We start from the raw sequence: 21,146 nt of genomic DNA, 5'->3' as shown, positions 1-21,146 counted from the left end.
AGAAACTCTCGCGCACATTGAATTGGTGGCAAGCTTACGGTTTTTTGCTTGTTTGGGAGAAACGCACTGCACTGACTTTCGAGGGCTTACCGCGAACGTCGCCCTTCAGCGGCCATCGATTTTAGATAGAGGGCTTTAAAGAGATTTGTAAGGCTATGAAATATGCGTACAGGCACGCTTTTCTGTCTGTATAATATGTCTGCAAGTTTATGCCGCACTTTGCGCAGCCACTGTTGATCCCTCGAACGTCTGGGTGCGTCTGGCGTTCCGGGACTCGAGAACGCGTGCAAATGCTTACAAGCTCTGTAGCGTAATACCGAGCGCAGGAGAGGAGGGAGACGCCGTTTCAAGTAAGCTCTCGAGAAAGGGCCATTCAGAGAGCTTATAGTTGAGACGGCGGGCTCTCTTTTCGCTCGTGTGCCGACGTCGCTATGGAAGAATGTCAGACCTCTTAGAATGCAGCCCGACATATAGCTCATCGTGCGCATGTCGTTTGCATGCCAGCGGTAGCTGCATCGCGAGCAGAGCCGTGATTTGTTTTAGAAGGGACTTCCAGTTTTCGAAGCTTGACAGCTCTCCTGGAGCAAAAAAAAAAAAAAAAAAGAAAAAGAAAGACATTTTGAGTTTCTCGCATTCAGGTTTGTATAAGAGATCTTGCCGCTCAAGTCTCAGAGCACCGAGAGAGAAATAACATTTATAGGCGACGGTGTGTTTGGATGGTGGTGAGAGTGGACGGCGAAACTGGGACGAGGGCATGACGTTGATGCAACTGCGTGCCTTTTGATTGGGATCGGTAAAAGGCGATTGGAGGTTTGGTGGCAGAAAAAAAGAAAGTAGAGAGAGACCACGAACTACGGAGGCATACAAAAACAAGTTCCCAATAATGTTTCAGAATGTTTCATGCTGGGAAGGTTTTTGTCCGTAAAAATAAATAGTTAGATAGATAAGACATTCGGCAAAAATAAGAAAAAAGTTTGGTGGCGCAAACAACCTCCCTGTTTCGGAGGGGGCGATCATAGCACTCATCCATCCATCCGGTTGGAGTTAATATTTTTTTATTATCGTGCAAGACTTTATATACATTTGTGAGCAATACAAGAAATTGTGTTTATGCAATGAACTGTTCGTTATCAGTGAACTCACTCATGACATGTCAATATTTAACAAGGGTCCAGCAGCTATCACGTCAAACGGGGTATCTATGTTTAGGCGCTGTACAAGTTCAGAAAACAATCGAGCTAGACTAGCGGCTGTAGTAGGGCCACTGTCTAATATACATAAGGAGTTACGCTTATCTTATCATCATCACCCATGCCAGTACTTTCACTTCCCTTCTCTCTTACCCAGTGCAGAGTAGCAGACCAGAGCGCACTCTCTCAGATCGACCTCTTTGTCTTTCTTGTGAATAAATTCTATGCATTTTGTTCGTTCCTTTCCGTCTAGCTGAAGGGGCAAACCAAGATCTGGTTTCCTTGTGTGGGGAGAGCGTGCATTATTTGAGACTGGAGATTTTAAATCGAGAGCTTTGTGCTTCTGCAACAACATTCAGCAAAGAGAACACTGGGAACGGAGTAACGGTGTATTCACTTAACCGAACACTCAGTGACAAAAGGAAGTCGGCGTCATTATCACCAACACCGTCAGCGTCACCATTATCAGCAGCAGCTTCGTCATTATCAGCCTTATATATATTAAACGGACTAAAAAACCAGCGAGCACACACGAGAAACCAGACAAAAACGACGAGGGTACTATTGCTGGAACTCGCAACTAAAAGATACAATCTTGTGTAGTTTTAAGTTGTTGTTGTTGCCTCAGAACATGGTTCGTAAATTCCAGTTAGTCCCGTCCTCTACTTCAATCTATCTCTTGTGTGTTTCCGCAGGATGTTTACCCGCTTTAAGATGTACCAACTAGCCCAGTTCACCGCTTTTCTGCTTAAACATGTCCACTTTAGGATGAACGCGTCTCGTAACGAAATCAAATTATTTCTGTCTAGCGAAAACAGTCAAGTCATCGCATGCTCAGGTAAGTTATGCCGCCATACTGTAATGTCTTACGGGATGTAGGTAGCAAACCGGAGACTGATATCTGGTTAACCTCCCTGCCTTTCCTCTTCATCTCTATCTCTCTTTCTCTTACGGGAATTACGCATTGCCGGCGGGGCTCAATCTTTGCTTCGCATAACTGATATGATCAGCTAGTTCCCTTATCTGCGCATTTTTTTATCGCCACTTACTCCCAGAACACTGCCGTCGACACAATCTGCCGTCAGTGGGTATCTACGTTAGGTCATCGACGAACCCTCGAAAAAAAAAAAAAAGGCACTTTGCTATCTTGCGTAGAGTACGAATTGAGAAAAACAAAGGAAGAGAGCACGAAGGAGATAGTGAGAGTATTCGGCTCGAGCTGCTAAGACTTATCTCTCCTTATCGCTTTGTTCTGGCGCACACGCAGGTCCTATAGACAAAGGCGACCGATATACACCAACGCATGTAGCCAATTGTGTGAGAAGACTGATCATCGTTCACTTTAAAAGGAAGGTTTACCTCGCGGGTAACTAAGATGTTTCCCTGTTCATACAAATATGAACATGAGAAGAAAGGAAACCGAGGGGCTCGATTTTGTTAATCATGACCATATAAACCTTGGCTATATATATATATATATATATATATATATATATATATATATATATATATATATATATATATATATATATATATATATATATGATTATGAGAGAGAGAGAGAGAGAGAGAGTAAACTTTAATGAACACCAGCAGTTCTGTCGGCTGGGCCTAGGCCTCCCACGATGGGACATGAGAGAGCAGAATTTTTAGTGAAGACCCGTCAAGTTTTGCGAATATCGGCAACATTTGGTATGCTAAAAAAAAAATCGGACCACTGAGTTCACAAAACATTCACTCTGCACCAAAAATAGATATCGCAGTTCTACAAACCGCAAGTGCTAGGACATCTGTAGCGGACAATGATTGTATAGCAGCTTGAATCTGGCGTGAAATTGTTACAATGTTTATGATGGTTTTCGTCAGCTCCTACTAACAAATTAGGGTTATACATCGTAAGGGCAGTGTATAATTCGTCAATTTTGTCCGCTTTAGATGCCTCAATAGTCGTATTTTCTAGAAAAGGGTAATCACTTTTTAATTATGAGTTACAAAGTTGTCATCTTGATGATCCGTGTTTTTTTAAATTTTGTCTTTCTTTTTAATTTTGCGCTTGAAACAATCCTTGTTACACTGTCGGCAGACTAAAAATGAAAAAAGAAATTTGGTTTTCGTAGTCGTTAGATTTTAACCTTTCTTTAAGTCTAACAAACTACATCTAAACCAATACACTGAATTCTGAGCAACACGGTTTCTCCGTTCTCAAGTTCTTGTAGATAGGAGGCTCCCGTGGTAATCATTCTCCTTAGCCTGTTTTACTATACGGCAGCATATTAGAAGCACGGAATTGAGTTAATGGCATCTCTCCGTCTGGCCGACCGGGCTGGTGAGAATTAATTTCAAGTAGGATCTCCTCTGAATCTAGGTGGCATCAAATAGTCACCTACCCTGTGTGACATAAGCAGGTTTTATTACATCTATTACGGTCTAGCATTTTGCATATATCGACTACGTATTCTCTCGCTTCGTTAGAACTTTTGGTGAGCACGTATATGTGTTAGGCACCGTGTGCACCTGGCCTGAACTTGCAACCAAAGAGACCTGAAAAATGCTGTTGCAAATCGCTTCAGTTGCCATACTATGCAGCGATCTTATGTCTTTTAGTTTTTTTTTCATAGTTCTAAACGTCGCGCAGGACAGTCACCGACGTTCGTTCGGGACACAAAATTGCCAGTGGGGCAGTCTCGTAGGCAGTGTAACCAAATGCGTGGATGGCCCGATCCTGATTCCAGTGTATTGGTACACCCGTCCTCGCTAAGTCTCTGTAATGCGAGAGAGAACAGATGTATGACAAGCCAAGTGGGATAGTGCTCAACTGCGTGCTCTGCGCGACAAAGTGGAGCAGCTGTACTCTTTACTTTAGTGATGCATTGTAATGAGGACTGGTGGCACCGAAAGTGAAACAAGAGAAATGATCACAGGAACATGGAAGGCTCGAACTAATCAGATACCAGCGGTCTCATGGTCAAGGAATATCGCTAGACCAACGTTTCGGCAAGGGAACTAGTCAAAATATTGGCATCAGCAACATCGCTTCGTTGACCACCGTTGGTTTAAGAGGTAGGGACAGATGTGCATAAGCGATGAGTCATATGTTAAGAGGATCAGTAGCAGATAATGAAGCGCTGTGGAGTAGAGCAGGTAGCGTCGACAGATCGTAAGATAGTAATCGTTCACGGATGACCTTAGAATTGCAGAGAGGCGGAAGGCGGGAGCGGGGATTTCATTTAGAAGTCTATAGACAATCGGCTGATGCCGTAATGATGTCGCATTAGCGTCACTTCGATGTAGCGTCAAAAACAAACGAGCTTTTTTCTTCTTTTTTTTTTTTAACGTTATCGGTAAGCCACTGTGCGTAACTTGGCACCGCTCTCACTACCAGCATGTCACTTGCCGCGACGGCCCGCATACGGGGATCCCACGTTTGAGTGGCCCATTCAAAACAGAGGAGTACGCGACTCGAGCATCGGTGCTTGAAACAAGTGCTCGACCACTCGTGGCGCGCGAGGGCGGTGGCTTGGAGCGCAACTTTTATCGAAGGAACGAAACGCAACGACGGCGCCGAACGCGGGTGGACGGGGGCCGCGTCAATTGCGTGATCCAACCACAAGTGGCACGCGCCGTGTTTAGTACGCAGCAAACAGGCGCTTTCTCCTCGCCATTGTGTCTGCAGTGGTCCGCGGGTGAGGAGGCTGGTCGCATCGGCACTTCGCATGCGTGGTGGCCGAGATAAACGGCTGCTACTGTTTCACTCGAAACGAGCTCGGAGCCCACGGCTCGGTGGGCGATGTGACCTGCGAGGCGAAGATAATGCTTGATTAGCAATTACGCTATCTGTCCCAGGTCAGCCGCTTTCGGGGCAACGCCCTCTGTGTCCTATAGGATTTGTGACATATACAACGGGCATTTGCAGGCTGATTGCCAAGGCGTTCTGTTGTAGTTTAGGCGATTATATCGCAGGCCGTTATCAAGGTCACGTGTAACTCGTCCGCCGGTGTCCCCGTGAGTCTTGATTAAATAAATGATACAGTGGGTGGATGGACAGATGAGTGAGTGAGTGAGTGAGTGAGTGAGTGAGTGAGTGAGTGAGTGAGTGAGTGAGTGAGTGAGTGAGTGAGTGAGTGAGTGAGTGAGTGAGTGAGTGAGTGAGTGAGCGAGCGAGCGAATGAGTGTGGGAGTAACGACACGAGCAAATGAACGAGCGTTTTCTATACTGTATTATCCCTATTTCTATCAACGCTTCATCATCATCAGCCTATATTTTTTTATGTCCACTGCAGGACGAAGCCCTTTCCGAGCGATCTCCAATTACCCCTACCTTGAGCTAGCTGATTCCAAGTTGTGCCTGCAAATTTGATAATTTCATCCCCATACCAAATTTTCTCCCATCATAGACAGCACTTCCCTTCTCTTGGCATGCCATCTGTAACTGTAATGGACCACCCGTTAGCTACCCTACGTATTACATGGCCTGCCCAGCTACATCTTTTTCCTCCTATAATGTTAACTAGAATACCGCCCACCTCTGTTTGCAATGTAGTCCACATAGCTGTCTTTGTGACAATTAACGTTACGTTTAACATTTTCTTTTGTTCCATCGCTTGTTGCGGGGTCTTTATTGTATTGTAATATTAGTATTGTACTGTATTGTCTGTATTGCATAGCTTTATGAAAATAGAAGCGGTTTCGACTAAACAGCGATTGATTGACAACAGCTAGCCTCTCTTGGTACAACAGGCACTTACCACTTTTCTTTGGTCAAACCTGATCGTTACCTGGTGTTTATTACGGATGCATGATCGCTATTACTGGGGGAAAAAAACTCATATTGAGTAGTGTAACCACCATCAGGAAACTAGCGGGCAATTATGGAAAGACGCTATTTCTGCTAGTCATTTGCTTGCTTTTATACGAGATACTGTAGCCTGTGGGTCGTTATTTCGACGCTCTCCAAAAGGAGGAGGAGGAGTAGATTTTAATGGAGAGAAAGGAGGAGAGGTCGGCCTGGAGAGCGTGTCTCTAGCCTGCTACTCCTCACTGGGGAATGGGGAAGTGGGAAATACAGGGAAAGGTAGGTGGCGGATGATTATGATATGGTACAATGAGATACTATATACACGTTGTCCAATATGCGGATGCGCACTGGAGACGCAATACACTAAGAGTAATCTTGTCCATACAAAAAGTAATCTTGCCACAAAAGTTTTTGCGCAAACACATTTCGCACTGACTACACGTCTCACAGCTTCTATAGGCGATCATCTAAACCAGTCTCACAAAAAAGTTCGAAAGTGCTTTTATGGCACGTTGGGCACAGTCAACACTCCTCCACGCGCCCAAAAGCTTTTCTTCTGAAAAGGGGCGGGAGTCCAAGCTGTCAACTGTAGATTTGAGTTTTCTTCGTTCGGCCGCATATTGAGGGCACACGCAAAGTACGAGAGCTATTGTCTCGAGAGTGTGACAGACGCTACATTCAGGGTCCCGTGTTTGTCCAATCTTGTGAAGGTATCGGTTGGTGTATGCCACACCCAGCCGTAATCGATGAATGAGCGTTTCCTGGCTTCTCCGCAACCGAAGTGGATGCCGGAATGGTAATCCAGCGTCAAGTCTATGGAGGCGCTCTTGTCGATGTTCGGGTTTGTCCCAATGTTGCGCCGTAGAAGTTTTAAGGGAGGTATGGAGCAAGGCGTTAATGTCATACCGGGAAAAATGAATTTTTATAATAGTTCCGTCAGTGTGCACCTGTTTTGCTTCTGCGTCAGCCTGTTCGTTTCCAGCTATTCCACAATGGCCAGGAATCCACTGCAGCACGATGGTATGTCCGGAATGAGACGCCTCAGCAAGCAGATACATGATGTCATAAACCAGGGGACTATATGCGGTTCTGTCACTCATATAATTGCTGATGAGTTGCAGTGCTGGTTTTGAGTCGCAGAACACTGTCCACTTCTCGAGACTTTGTTGCAGTATGCAGCGTACTGCTTCTCGAACTCCGGTCAACTCAGCTGCTGTAGACGACGTCCTGTGTCCTATCCTGAAACGTTGTGCGATCCCCATTCCTGGCACCGTGTAGGCCGCCGCGAAAGACGTCTGTGTCACAGAACCATCTGTAAAAATATGTTCGTAATATCCATACATGTAAGCAATGTATGATAGCGCGAAATGCTTGAGGCCAGCAAGCGGCATCTTCGACTTCTTCGTTATTCCAGGGATTGAGAGCCTGACCTTTGGCTTTGCCATCGTCCAAAAGCTGTCCGCGCAAGAGCGTGCCTGTTCTTAGCACGCTCGTTCGTCAAGCTTAGTTTCCCCGCATCAAGGGAACCCCTCCGGAGAAGCCACCTTTGGCGACCGCCGTAATATTAATTGGTTTTGTCAAGGGTACATAAAAAATATAGTCGTCAGCGCGCGAACAGCGAACAACAGTAGGCGTCAGCATTAGCGCATATACAATAACTACTTCAAGACATCGAACAAGCGCCGAAGCTTGAATAAGTGACCACCACTCGCGACGTTGAAGATCAATGTTGACCCTACTGGCTGAAGCCCAACACTGTCTCTAGTCGACGAGTGACTATCGAATACGTTTGACTAGTATTCCCTTTAGTAGGCTGAGAAGCAGCGATGGATCAGTGGATATGGCTGTTTCTGTTCTTCTCGAGATGGAGACCATTTGCATACACAGTACTAATGCCGCATCCACAAATTCGTTGTGTGACGATGACAAGGAACACAACTTGCTCAGAATAGAGTGTTTTATACGCAATAAACACTGCTCCTCTATTAGTTTTGGAGCTATATGTTTAAATTACTTACAGCGGCAGCGAGTCATGCGCCAGAATACACAAGCCACACAATAGCGTGCGCACAAGCTAAAGGAAAGACAACCTGAAGAACGCCAGTGAGCACGTGCTGGTGGGCGAGTTGGTTATGCGTGGTTACAACGAAGGCACCAAATGAGTGCAATGATTGCAATGATGATTGCATCAGTGAAGCCTCAGTTTCCCTTTCGACAAAGGAACTGGCGTATCTTGGGAGCGGTACTTAGAAGTCGTTGTGTATTGTGGTTTCCTTGTGCGATGCAGATAACAGCCCTGTTTCTTCTTGTTGTTTTGATTCTTGACAGCAGGTATTTACCCTTGTGTCAAGAAATAAAACTCAGTTGTTAGTGCGCCTTCGTGGTTGTCTCGTGTCTCCTTGCTTCTTCCGTTGTTTTATTTCGCGCCTTCGTTGTAATCAATTAAACCTGGAGAAGCAATTCGCCGCCATGCCTTCTCAAGGCTACACTGTCAAATAATTTGCACCTTTAAAAGAGAAAAAGGGTGTAAATGTGTCTATAACTCACACCCTTGGGGTGTCATTTCTATTACAGACAGGCTCGGGGTGTGAGTTATAGACACATTTACACCCTTTTCCTCTTTTAATGGAGTAAATTATTTTACAGTGATATATAGACGGCCGACTGTAGCCCGCACCGTCTTCCTGCTCTTCCTCACCGGATAACAACAGCAGACATCAGAATTTTGCTTCGCCTAATAAAGAAGCTAGAGCTTTTTATGGCATCCAGATGGCTCTCTAATAAGTTAACCACTCTGTCTTTATCTCTGTAGCGGCAAGAAGGGCATACCGCGAGTGGGTTGGCATTTCCAAAGACCGCGCAGCATGCTGCACATGGTGAAGTCGGCGCTTGCATAAGCAAATATGGCCACCTGGACAAATGCGGTATACATGCGTACTCGCCGAGAATCTCACCATTTATCTGCGTTTTACAGTTGACTCCTTCGATAGTCTCAGAAACCATTCACTCTGGAAGTACTGCCGGAAACTCTAACACCACTAGCAAAAATCACTAAAATGTCGCTGCAGATTCCAAGAAGGCAAAGTTGCCGATAAAGCGCCCAAAAAACACCCTAAATTCACCAACTTTCTCGACAAGTTGCAAACGCTGGTTTGAGGCGTTTATCGCACTTTCGTGGTTCGTAAACTTCTACGGGACGCTCTCCATCCCTGTGCCTTCAACAACAGCAAGCCTGTCAAGAGCTTGTGGCACCCTGGAGACGGGCGCGGTGTTTTCTTTCGATTAGTGACTTCGAGTCATATGCGCGAATGGTAAGGCACCGATTGCCTATCCGCAGGTAAAGCAATGGAATTTTTGAATTGTGCACTGCTTTCCACCACATTGCGCTGTGGAGGTGTTTGTAATGCAGCGATAAGTGTGATTTACACAGGTTGATAAGTCTTCATGTTTAAACAGCAACACGTATGTTCTGCGTGCAGTGACGTCTGCAGCTATGGCGGCGTGGTATACGTTATGTACTAGTGATAACCGGTGGCGGTGGCACATCAAACAAAACAGCAATAGCAGTCTTCGTGCTGTTGTGTTTATGTTGACCTTAGTCGACGTTTCATGCTATGTGACCACAGCATATACATTGTGTCATAACTCACAGATGTCTGTGAGATTGATAATAAAGAATAACTCGTATGGATGCTGATTAACAATCGTCGAATGATAGGCTCTCGTAATTTGCATAAGCTACTCTGGTGCAGCATGAAAACGAGCGAGCTTTATTTTCTTCTTGAACGGAAACTATTATCTTCGACTTTTGACTGATGCGAAAGGTGGACGCGCGCATTTTTAACGCTGAAGTTTCACAGCATTGAGATACATCGGACAATAACAATATGTACGGGGGGGGAGGGGGGAGAGGGTAGCTCGATAAGGTCCACGAACATTGATTGCGGCTCTTAACAGATCACCACTTCAACCTTCTCGAGTGCCGAATGTATAACACGTCTCTTCAAGCTTCAAAACGGTCGTTCAGCTCAGCTCAAGCCCGAGCAGCTGCCGCGGGACGCCCCACACCATTACTTCGCTCAATCCGCCAGCCATGCCCAAGTATCCAGCGCCTCCAGCCCCGTCAAGGGGGAGCCCCATCCCGAAGAAAGCAAATCATAAAGCAAACGCCATACGGATTAAGCCCAATGCAGCGAAACCCGCGCGCGTGAAGGATTTTGACCGCACAGATATGTAATCTCATCTAAGCGGTCCTCTCATCGAGAGTGCAGTCGAGAGATTCCCTGCACTTATGCGGAGACACGACGGGTCTTCGGCGACAGCCATTATGTGCATACGATCGCAAATGTCCCGGACATTGCCCAAGGTCCTCCATGCGTCTCCGGTTCCACGCATTCAGGAGGCTTGGCCCTTATTCGCTCTACCGCTTGCGATGTCCCAACGTTCGCCGAGTTGGCTCGCAACCAAACAGTGGGAAAGGAGGTCCAAAAGGTGCGAACGAAACGCTTTCAATAGACAGCTGACAGGAGCTCAACGAAAAGGAAAATAGGCAAATGAAGGTACGGAGGAGGTAATGATAAGCGTTGCAGCTTTGAGGAGCATTCTTCTCTTCCAAGCTATGTATATATATAACATACAACCTTAGCAGAGGGCTTACAAAAATTTGAAAAAAGAAGAAGAATAAGAGGTGCGGGCGAAAACACCTCCTGCCGATGTCGCCTCACCCCCTCCCCAACACCTCTCGCAAACACCTCGTGGGGGCATATTAAAGAGGTGCGTCGACCGTTCCTCGAACCATCCACCCAGGAGTGCGAGCTGTAGCTCCGATGCTCGAGTCAGGAGTGGGGATTAGTGCTGTTTCCTCTCGTCTTATAGCGACGAGATGGCGGGGCGCCTCTCTCCTGAGAACTTTGAGCAGGACCGAGGGTGAGAGGGTGTCTACGAAGAAGGGAGTGTCAACTTCGACGACCAACGGCGCGCTTCTCTTTTTTTCTTCACTTTTTTTTTTGTCAGCCTGCCTCGAGCCGAACTCGCTCATCGGCCCCCTTGGCGGCCTTCGCGTTCACGCCCTCTTCTCCCCGCCGCATCCTAAATCTCCATCAACCTCATCTCCGCGCCGCGCAAAGGAATCGCGCACTCTCTCTGAAGTGTACATGTAGGTTCTCCTCGAACGTGGTGGAACAGAACGCGAGGAGTTTTCCAGTGGAGAAAGGAGGGAAGGGGGGGGGGGGGGGGGCGAGCCTACCCACCGCGCACGCAACAACAACGAAAAGGGCCGCAGCAGAGAGCGCTTGACTTCTGACACCCCCCTCGCACGTTTTTCAAAATCGGCCGCTTCTCTTTTCAAAAATCGCGCGCAATACAAAGAAGGCAAGCTCGAGGGTGCTTATGAGACACCACTGCATCGCTCTCAAGCCGTATGCTCTAAACGCAGCGCGCTTTGCAAGGCAAATAAGTGAGAGAGAGAGCGAGAATAAGAAGCCAGTCAGTCCCTATATTTCTAAGGCGCAAAGCGGCAAACAGCCTACAGGAGGGCAATAGGCCCATAGTGTCGGCGGCTGTTTAAAACGATACCGGCCCATGCAAGGATGCCTCTCCTCCCATCTTCCTCGTGCCGTTCTGACACGCAGGGACGAGAGAGAGAGAGAGAGGCTGAAGAAATGCAGGGCGACTATGGAAGAAGGCCCGATGGAAGTGTGCGCACACACACACGAGGCAATCCGCGTGCAGCAGCACGCACAAAGCGCGGCGCGCCCGGCGATCTCGTACCACCTGGATTCGGCGACCGAGGCGCCCGCGCGACAATGGCAAATTGTCGGAAACGGCCTCATCCATTGTGGGGCCGTCCGCCGCTTCGACGTCGAGGCGGCGAGCGCGGAGATCGCTGCAGCCCGGTCTCGACGTCAACGCCAGGCTGCAATGCGCTCGCGAACACGTCGGTGATTTAGAAAGAAGGCAAGGGGCGCTGATGGGAGAATTGGATGGCAGTGGTGTGTGGGGGGGGGGGGGGGGGGGAGGGAGGGGGGACAGGCTGCGAAGGGAAGAGAAACATATAGTCGCTTTTCAAACAGTGACCGAGGAGATTCCTTTTTTTTTTTTCTGTCCTCCTCTGGCGAACGCCTTTCTTCCATTCTCTCCTTTTTTGTCACGCCCTTCCCCTGTCCTCTTTCTTACCTGCTTTTTGCTCCCGCCCAAAGCCAGTATACTACTTTTGTTCCGGAGGTGCTGCGCCAAATAGTGTTGGCAGTCAGTGGTGGTGTGGTTGAAGCTCGAGCTCACGATCTCTTTCTCTTCTGTCCTTGTCTGCTATATTTTCTGACTCTTTACTTTATCTACACGACCCCCCCCCCCCCCCTTCGACACGCAGACATTCAAAGCCCGGAGGGCACGGTGGGGCCTTTTATTATTTCAGTCCGAGCGTTGTGCAAATACTCACTCCCACATTTGGGAAAACCCACCGCCGCCATCTGGTGCGGCGGAGTGGAAGCCTCTCCTTTGGATCGGTGTCTCTCTCTCTCTCTCTCTTTTTTCTTCTTTTCTTGCGCAGGGGCTTCGGGAGGCAAGGGATACTTTAAGCGGGACGTGAGGAAGAGAATATGCGGAGTTCGAACGCGGAGTTTTGGGAAGGGGAGAGGAGGCTCGGGAGAGAGAGGAGCAGAGGAAAATGGATACGATGAGGCGAGGGAAGTGGCAGGGAGGTCGAAAGAGCTGAGAGGAGAGAGAGAAGGCGTACGGAGTCGAGAGGAAAAGGATGGCTTCGCTCGCGGACCCACTTTTGTGCGCCACTCTCCTTTTTTTGCGCTGTCGTTGCGAGGGCGTGCGCTCGACTCGACTAGGGGGTGCGTATGCGCCGACTGTCCGGCCCGTCTCACTCGCTCTCTACGTCGGTGCGCGCTGCTGCTTTCCCCCGCGTTTGCAGCGCGTTTTCGCTGTGATTGATATGCAACGCCCGGCTCTCCCTATACGGGAAGCGCTATGCCGACAGAATGTGCATACGGGAGATGGCATAAAGAGCAGCAACTTGGGAGTGAAGGACGTCTTGTCTGAAAAGCGGCCATGAATTGATAGCCTGCCCGCGTGCCTGCTGCCCCGGTATCAAGGGGCCGCGACAGTCGGCTCCTTTGATGGAGAGTTTGTCGTTGAGCCGCACTGTTTCCCGGACGAAAGCCCGGTTAGTTTGGTGCGGCATCGGTAGGGTGTTTCGGGAAGGCTTTGGCCAGTCAGTCGGGGCAAGATCAAAATAAGCTTAAGCTAGACTGTCTGTAGAAAGTCGAGCCCTAATCTACTTTCCTAATCTTGCGCGTGCTAGAGCTGCTTTTTCAGGATATTTTTTTAAACTTTTCCCTACATGCAACCTCTAAACGTCACTGCTAAGAGGGACGTTCAGTGGTCGCAGAGGTTCTGGTTAGAGCTTAACACAATGAATGTGGAATTCTTTGGGCTCTAAACACACCATGAAAATTGCTTATTTATTTATTTATTTATTTATTTATTTATTTATTTATTTATTTTCAGTACCGCAAGGACCCCAGTGAAGGGTTTCGCTATTATAGATGTGTTAAATGTTATACAATTTCTAGATCATTGCCTTGAGGCGGTGCTGCTGGAGTGCATGGAGCAGAACGTCAGCTGGATGGTAATTCCAATTGCGTGATGTCTCGACAAAAAATGAAGACAGACGCGCAGTGGTTCGAGCAGATGGCGGGTACACAGCTTTTTCGTGATTGATGCATTCTGAATGACGACAGGCTAGCTTGATTGGAGGAGTACAGGATTACTTACGCGTGATAAAATTTGATGAATATGCGCATCCATCCGCATACATGCTGCGGATTTCAGTTCGTTGACGCTAGAGACAAAATGAAACGGGCTGCACGGTTCTGCACAGATTATAACGTTTTATTAAGGCTGCACTCATGAGGGCTCCAAACAGCCCGTGCGTACTCAAGTTTCGGTCGTGTTAATGTCTGATAGGCGAGAAGTTGCACGGTTTAGATAGGCAATTTAGGTCCCTAATTTATTTATGCGTCTATGTACATGTCGATGTCTCCAGAAAGTATATGTCAATTGACTTTCTGCAGATCATTATACGGATTGTATATATTTCCGTTACGGCGAAGCCGTGCATCAGGATGCTCGTGTTACGTTCTTGTAGGGTACATTCTGCGCCTCGGCTGAGTAAATGGAGTTCGTCTGCAAGAGTCTCAGAATGCGGCGGCAACACGAGGAAGAAAGAATGAAACACGAGGAAACACGAGGAAGAAAGAATGAAAGTCATTATTCCATTACGAGAAGCAAGAGAGCTTGGGGCCAGCGTAGGACAACAAAGGCAGTGGTAGAGAGAATGGGACGGGGGGTACTTGCGCATTGAAGGGTGCGGGGAAGTTCGTACGGAGTGCATGCGAAGAGGGTTGCTGCGAAACAGAATGCGCAGGATGGTGGGGGGCGCCTTTTTTTTTTCTCTCTCTCTCTCTCTCTCGCAAGCGCTCGTCGTGGACGACGACATAAGATTTGACAAAACCCTCGTCTTTTTCTAGAGCCCCTTCTCACTTAAGTCAAGGGGTGGCCGCGTAGACGTCGGTGTCGAGGGGGAAGGGGGGGGGGAGGTCGAGAACAGAGTGCGCGGCTCCCCCATTGGTCGAGTAGTTCGGGATCGATGGGCCAATGGCGCTCCTCCGGACCGGAGCCGGGCGCCAATTGAGGACCACCCTCCCCCCAATCCTGCCCCCCTACCCCCAACCTCAACCCGCTGCAACGTGCATGGCCACACCATGCATGCCGCTTTTTTGCCCCACCGTCCGCTGCTGCTGCTAGCGTTATACGTTGGGATGTTATTGACGACCCCGACACGAGAGTTCGAGAAAAAGAAGAGGGGAGTCAAACAGATCTCGAGAAAAGAAGAGAGCGCCGAAACCTCTCCTTCGTGTAGTGGAGTCTTTCTGTCCCTTCTTTCCCGTCTGTATAAAATGGAGAGAGGGGAACGAAAGGACGACCGATGTGGGCGAAAAAAGGGGGGTTGAAGGGGGTGGAAGGTTGGAGAGGTGGAAGTCGCGAACATGGGTGGGTCTCTGCTCTCCTCTAGAGAGTATGTGTCGCCCCCCACCCCCCTCTCCGGTGGTGGGGGCCAAGTGGTATTAGCAGAAGCGCCCCTCGTTGGCGCTTCGCGACTGTCAGCGGGAGGATCCTCGGCCCGGTCCGTCGTCCAGCCCCTCTCGTGCGCTTTCCTCCCCATCTTTCGAGACTCCCCCTTCACTCTCTCTCTGTTTTTCCCCCCACGATTTCTTTCTTTTCCCCTCTTACGTGTTTCCTCCCCCACCATCTCTCGACTCCCTACTTTCGCGAGCCTCGCACTCGAACGCCAAAGCGCGCTCGGCGACAGACAAGGGGGTACACTGCTGCTCCCGCTGCTAGTGGTGGTGGAGGGCCTTGCGAGTGAGAGGGTGTGAACGAGTGGGCCGGCTTGGCACGAGGCTGAGAGAGAGAGAGACACGGCGCGGGTGTCGGCGGTGCTTGTCAGTTTTTGTCCTCAGTGCGCGGATTTACAACGAGCTCGAGAGGCCGACCGACGTAGGCACAGCACGCTCGACGTGGCTACTTACCACACGCACTCGTCGAAGTCGGAGCGCGCGACCGCTTCAAGAGGTCTGCTCTCATCTCTGCTTCTCGTCTAAGCGGCTGGCCTGCCCGGCGGACCTGCGTGCCCGCTCGTTTGTTGGTTCAACGGCGGCGATGACGTTTTCTCGTCAAGAACCATCGCACCCCCCGCGGTCGCCACTAGTGCCACCCTCTTGTGGGACGAGTGCGTGTTGAGTGCGCGTTCCGGCTGCACTTGCGTTCTTCCATACCTGCCGGCTTACGGGAGCACCGGGACATTTCTCTTCGGAGCTGCGGTTCCTCTTCGGTTTAATCTTGTTTCCTTTATTTCTTTTTTCTTCTGTGCGTGCGTGTGTTTGTGTGAGGCGCCTTACGAGAACTCATCGAGAGAGCAAAAGTGTGTGTTTTGTGTTGCGTGGTCGCTTGAGACTTGTTCCTACGTTGCTGCTGCCTATAAGTCGACTTCTTTCGATCCCGAAGCGCGCGCGTCTTCAAGTCACCGGAGCTGCACAGACAGACAGCATTTGAAGTGATCGGGCTGCTTCACGCTCCTTCTACGTAACTTTTGCTTTCGCAATTCATTTTGCCCCGACGTTATTACTTTAAGACTTTCCTTCGTGACCAGTCGTTCATCCTAAGCTGCTGAAGGAAAAAAAAGAAAGAAAGACGAGTGTAGAAGTGCCGTCAAGTAGGGTTCTTTCTGCGCCAACATCGAGTGCTCTCGTGATGTGTTCCAGACCAAAGCTTGGCTGATGCTTCTCAGGAAGGTATCGCAGAGAGCCCCAGGAATGGCGCACAGTTGGTCGGTCTGCTTTCTCTTTCCCCGGCCAGCCGCGCCGTTTCGCATCGGGAGTCAAGAATACGCGAAGGCTGGTGACGTCTGAGCGAGTGGTCTCCGTACGCAAGGTCGGAAGCACGTCTCTCCCGCATCCGGCCACCGGAAAACGCGACGTACGCGCGGCAATGCCTCCGAGCCGAGTCGCCGTAGAAGACAACAACGTGTCCCTGTCCGAGGTCTCCGACTCCGCGCTTCTCGTAGACCGGCCCTGCTGGGTCGCCGACGCTAGCGTCTCGCTTCGTCGTCGTCAACGTTATGCAGCTGCACCGGCACAGCGCGTCCCGCGATGAGGCCCACATGCAAACGCTGAGGGAACTAGCCATTCCGCTTCTCAAAGAACGAAACCACAGTGGCGCCGCTGGCGGTGCTGGTGGTAACAACAACGGCAGTGCGGGCGGTGGTGCTGGTAGCGGCTCAGGTCTGGCTCCGTCGGCGGGACCGCGGGTCACCGCGTTGCCCATCTCCTTGCAGAACATTGCTTACGTGTCGGTGCTTCGGCGGGCCGTGGCCCAAGCCACAGCCGCGGCCGAAGCCAATGCAGCGGCGGCCGCTGCCGTGGCCGCGGCGGCAGCCGCGGCTGCCAAGTCGTCCAGGAACGGCCAGGGTCGGCCGGCCAAGCTCAGTTTCTCGGTGCGCGACATTCTGGACTTACCCGAGGTCAAATCTGGCTGTTCCAGCCCGCACTCGTTCCTCGGAGCCAACGGACAGTCCCCGGTCTTACCTGGAGGCGGTGGAGGAGGTACCTCGGTCGGAGGTGGTGCGGTCGGCAGCGGCGGTGTTTCGGCGGCTGACCTGTGCGGCGGCCCCGCTGGCGGTTGGACCACGTCCGGACATGTCCACGGCTGCAACCCCGCCACGGGCGGCCTGGGCCAGGACCTGGGAGCGTCCCCGTACTCCCTGCACTACGGCGGAGTGTGCCCGGACACCGCGTACCGGTGGCTCCACCCGACGCCGGACATGCTGTCGTACGGTGCCCTTGGTGAGTGTCAATGCACTTTTATTGTCCTTTAACGCGATAGCATTTTACGGAACAGTCACCATGCCTTCCTTTAAGGAGCCGACGGAAGACTCACTTCCGCGGGACCCATTTTTTGAGGCAGCGTAATCAAAAGCGTACAGTTCGCCCCTACCAGCGCGTAGCCTTTCTTACACAAGATAGGCGATGTAACCGCGATATTCGAAGACATACTTTACATAATGTTTAATCCCGTAATAACTGCAGTGTTTGTGTTTTATTGCAGGCGCACTATACTAACAGTCCTGCGTAACAACCACTGTGACAGATACATGAATGAATCACCATAGAAGAAATCAGTAGATCAGGAGGCGGTAATATTTCTCGGGTGACCATAGGACGAGGGACAACTTAGTGTCTTATCACAGAAGGATATGGTGCCATTATTGCGGTTACACACAACCACTCAGCTGTACAATGAGTGCCTTAGACTCTTTTTGCGGGGATTGTAACCATGCAGGCACAGTGATGAAAGCAAAAACGGATAGAAGCGTGGACGCCTCTAATCCAAGACCATGTGTAACGTCCGATGTGTTCTTATATTCAAACATTTCCGTACTAGCTCTCTTTGTGCATTTGCTACTCTCGCGGACGTAGCGTGCCGGTGTAACAGTAACAAGTAGACATTTGTGTTTTGTTTTGCGAAGCTCGAGTATGTACATAATATTTCAAGTAATTAGGTAATTAGGTCAAAACGTTTGCTTTTTCAAGCTATAGTACATCGTAGGCAAAGATATCCGGCGACATTTTGCTCGAAGTCAGTTCGAATAATATAGCTCACAATATTCTTTGTAGCTGTACTAATCGCAGTGCCCCAATTATGCAGAAATTTCAATAAATGTCAGAAAACACCCAGTGCAGTTGTTTCCGTGATGCTATGCATCATTAACGTGGTTCGTTTTCCCGGGCTTTGAAGAAAATTTGAAAAATGGCAGAAATAGCAACAACAGTCACCATAAAATAATATCAGTAAGTAGTACATGTCGATCGTCTTGTACAATGTCGTTTGGTTGTTGGTCTCAGCTTTTCAAATGCGCTGTGGTTAAACGTCTGACGTTTGGTACCTTAATATGGGCGCCGAACACTGACGCCCAATTGCGTAAATTGGTGAGGGTGTATTTCTTTCCTTTTTGTAAGCTTCCCAGCGAATTTTTAACATTTTCTTTTGCAGCGCCTGCGCGAGAGATATCGTAGATAGTTGCTTATCACTAGAGTATATAGGATTTATTTATCACTAGCTTGTCAGTTTTAGGTTTAGTGAGTGCTTATTAGTTTATCTGTGAAGACAAATGAACAGACCCTTGAAATACTCTTATAACGTCGAAGGACAGATAAGAACGACTGCTGATATCCCGGACAAACAACTCGCAAACGTCTCAAAGGGAAGCGCATATTGTCAAGCGCACTCTACAACGATATTGTCCAAGTTTAGAATACAAATAAATTTAGGTTTGACACCTTGTACAAAGGGAAAATTGAGAGTTTCCGTAAGGAAGTTCACAGTTGTCTGCCCGATATCGCGAATGTTTTGCGTTCATGACTGTCAGATTGGGGGGAGGGGAGGGAAGCAGCCATTACGGCATTTCCTGTATTAAGGCCGCGATGGAGGGTGAAGTGGTGAGATTAATCATAAGGTTATCTTAGCCCCACTGGATCTTGCATGATACTCCTTCTGTTGGTATAATATGCGCACACTTATCACAGACGCAGGAATGGCCCCTGCCCATGCGCACATTATTTTGCTTTTCATTAACTTCAACAAAGTGGGACGAATTCGCCGGCAAGAAAGCCGCTCTCTCGAAGTAGCCGGTAAATACAAAGCACTGACTGGTCTATATTTCCCAATTGCTTTAAAAAAAAAGACCCTCACCACATAAGTATACCGACAAAATTACAAGTTGCCAAAATGTACGTAATGTACGCCTATCACTGCATCATGCAAAGTCAGAGGGTCACCGCGCCCGTACACAGACGCTAAAGCTATATTCACCGAGTTCCCTACACGTGCCTTATCGAAAAACCAGAAACGCTTTTGTAGAGCGCAACGCACGGTTGTTGTTATCAGCAGGGGCAGATGACATCACACGCAACAGCAGTAATCAAACTTCACGACAGGTTCATTATATATAGTTGCAGTATACTTTACCGCGATTATTTGTCATCCCAATTTCCTCCTCCTCAAACATGTACAATGGAAGGTTCAGTCCCGGAGAAAACGGGCCTCTACTTCAAGAGATCCGTGGCAAGTCAGTCAAGAAGCGCTTTGTAATTAAGAGCGTGAGGTGTATACTACATACAGAAAATGCAGGCAGAATTCGCATTGTAAATAACGTGCCTGCGTTCATTAAAAACTAACCGTTTCTTTATTTATTTTTTTGTTCATGGGGCGACTTTTGAAGTGATGTAAATAATGCAATGTCGAACGTTAACCACATTTCTACGGCTATAGTGTACTTGATTGCACAAAAGCTTGCCTCCAGGCCCCATAAGTTACGTGTGAGACATCGCGCCAATTTGCGCACTTTAGTTGGTGCGCTCATTTTCATAGAATAATAAACGTCTAGTGAAATCCAGTATAGATGTGCGCACGTCAGGGTAAAACAGGGAGCGTAATATGTGAAGTGCAAATTCTCTAAAAAGAATGTGCAGGGGTATGTAAGGTGTACACTATGAGACGATAACTATACATACATATTACATATATATATATATATATATATATATATATATATATATATATATATATATATATATGTACGGAAGTGTTACTTAGGTAGAACAAGAGAAATAAAATAAAACGCCGTAGCCATTTTGTTATGACCAGTTGACCAATGTGTGGGGAACGCTCGTTTCACTTTTGGGAGCCTGCTTGCGGTTTTGTTTTCGTCTCTGATATGCACTTCATCAACGAGCCCTTTGGCAAAATCATTTGACACGTAAATGGTGGGCAATATTCTCACTGCCAGTGCGAAATTTTTTGCTAATATTTCTGCGCGAGAATGAAAAAGGAAGAATGTTTTACCTTCATTTCCGCTACTAATAATACGCCATTCCTCGCCAAATGATTCAAAACAGCGTCTCGACGGAATGCTCTATAATCATCAACTGTTCTTGTGCTGCTCTTCGTTGTTGATTTACGACGCGCCGATATTTAGTTAAACTCGACGACAGCTTTTCTTTATGCGATTACTGGGGTTAGATCAACATACGGAGCATATAGCTGAACTTCCCAGTTAACGAGAGAAAAAGAAACTGCCCTGGGCAAGGAACTAACGCGAATGTCACCAACAGTCATTGCCGTTAAGAAAAAGAAGAATGACCTAAAGCTATGTCGCTGGGCTAGTTGTTTTATATGTTGGTAAATAATCATATATTACTGCGCAAAAGGCGCCTGCAATATGAACACGTGAATACGAGTCAGACACTGCCTTGTCTCTCTGTGTGTTAATAATCTATTCGTTTGCCTTTAAAAGAAAGATTAGCCGATATGTAATGAACGTCACGATAACCACCGAAGAGTTGAACGAGTATCCAAAACTAAATAATACGCGAATAGAATCTGACTGCATGGCTGTGGCATAGTTTGTGCAGAGAGAACTCGCGTGCGAGTGATACGTGGCATTGGCGACTCAGCTGCGCTTATACTTGCTGTCTCTTAAGCACGAGAACAAACGGTTACGTTTCGAACTAAAATACGATAAAGAGGGAAGCAAA

General features: G+C 48.4%; 1 protein-coding gene across 1 annotated transcript in view; it reads left to right on the top strand.

The window, feature by feature from the left end:
• Positions 1 to 21,146, top strand: part of LOC126533729 (uncharacterized) — an 82,408-nt gene that overhangs the window by 25,764 nt on the left and 35,498 nt on the right. Inside the window, exon 2 of the mRNA XM_050180919.3 lies at positions 17,095 to 17,396. Within this exon, the coding sequence (XP_050036876.1) occupies positions 17,095 to 17,396 (302 nt within the window). The remainder of the gene's footprint in view (positions 1 to 17,094; positions 17,397 to 21,146) is intronic.

Source organism: Dermacentor andersoni, chromosome 7 (genome assembly GCF_023375885.2).
Source record: "Dermacentor andersoni chromosome 7, qqDerAnde1_hic_scaffold, whole genome shotgun sequence".
NCBI lineage: Eukaryota > Metazoa > Arthropoda > Arachnida > Ixodida > Ixodidae > Dermacentor > Dermacentor andersoni.
Note: the sequence above shows the minus strand (reverse complement) of the source record. Positions and strands in the feature narration are given on the sequence as shown.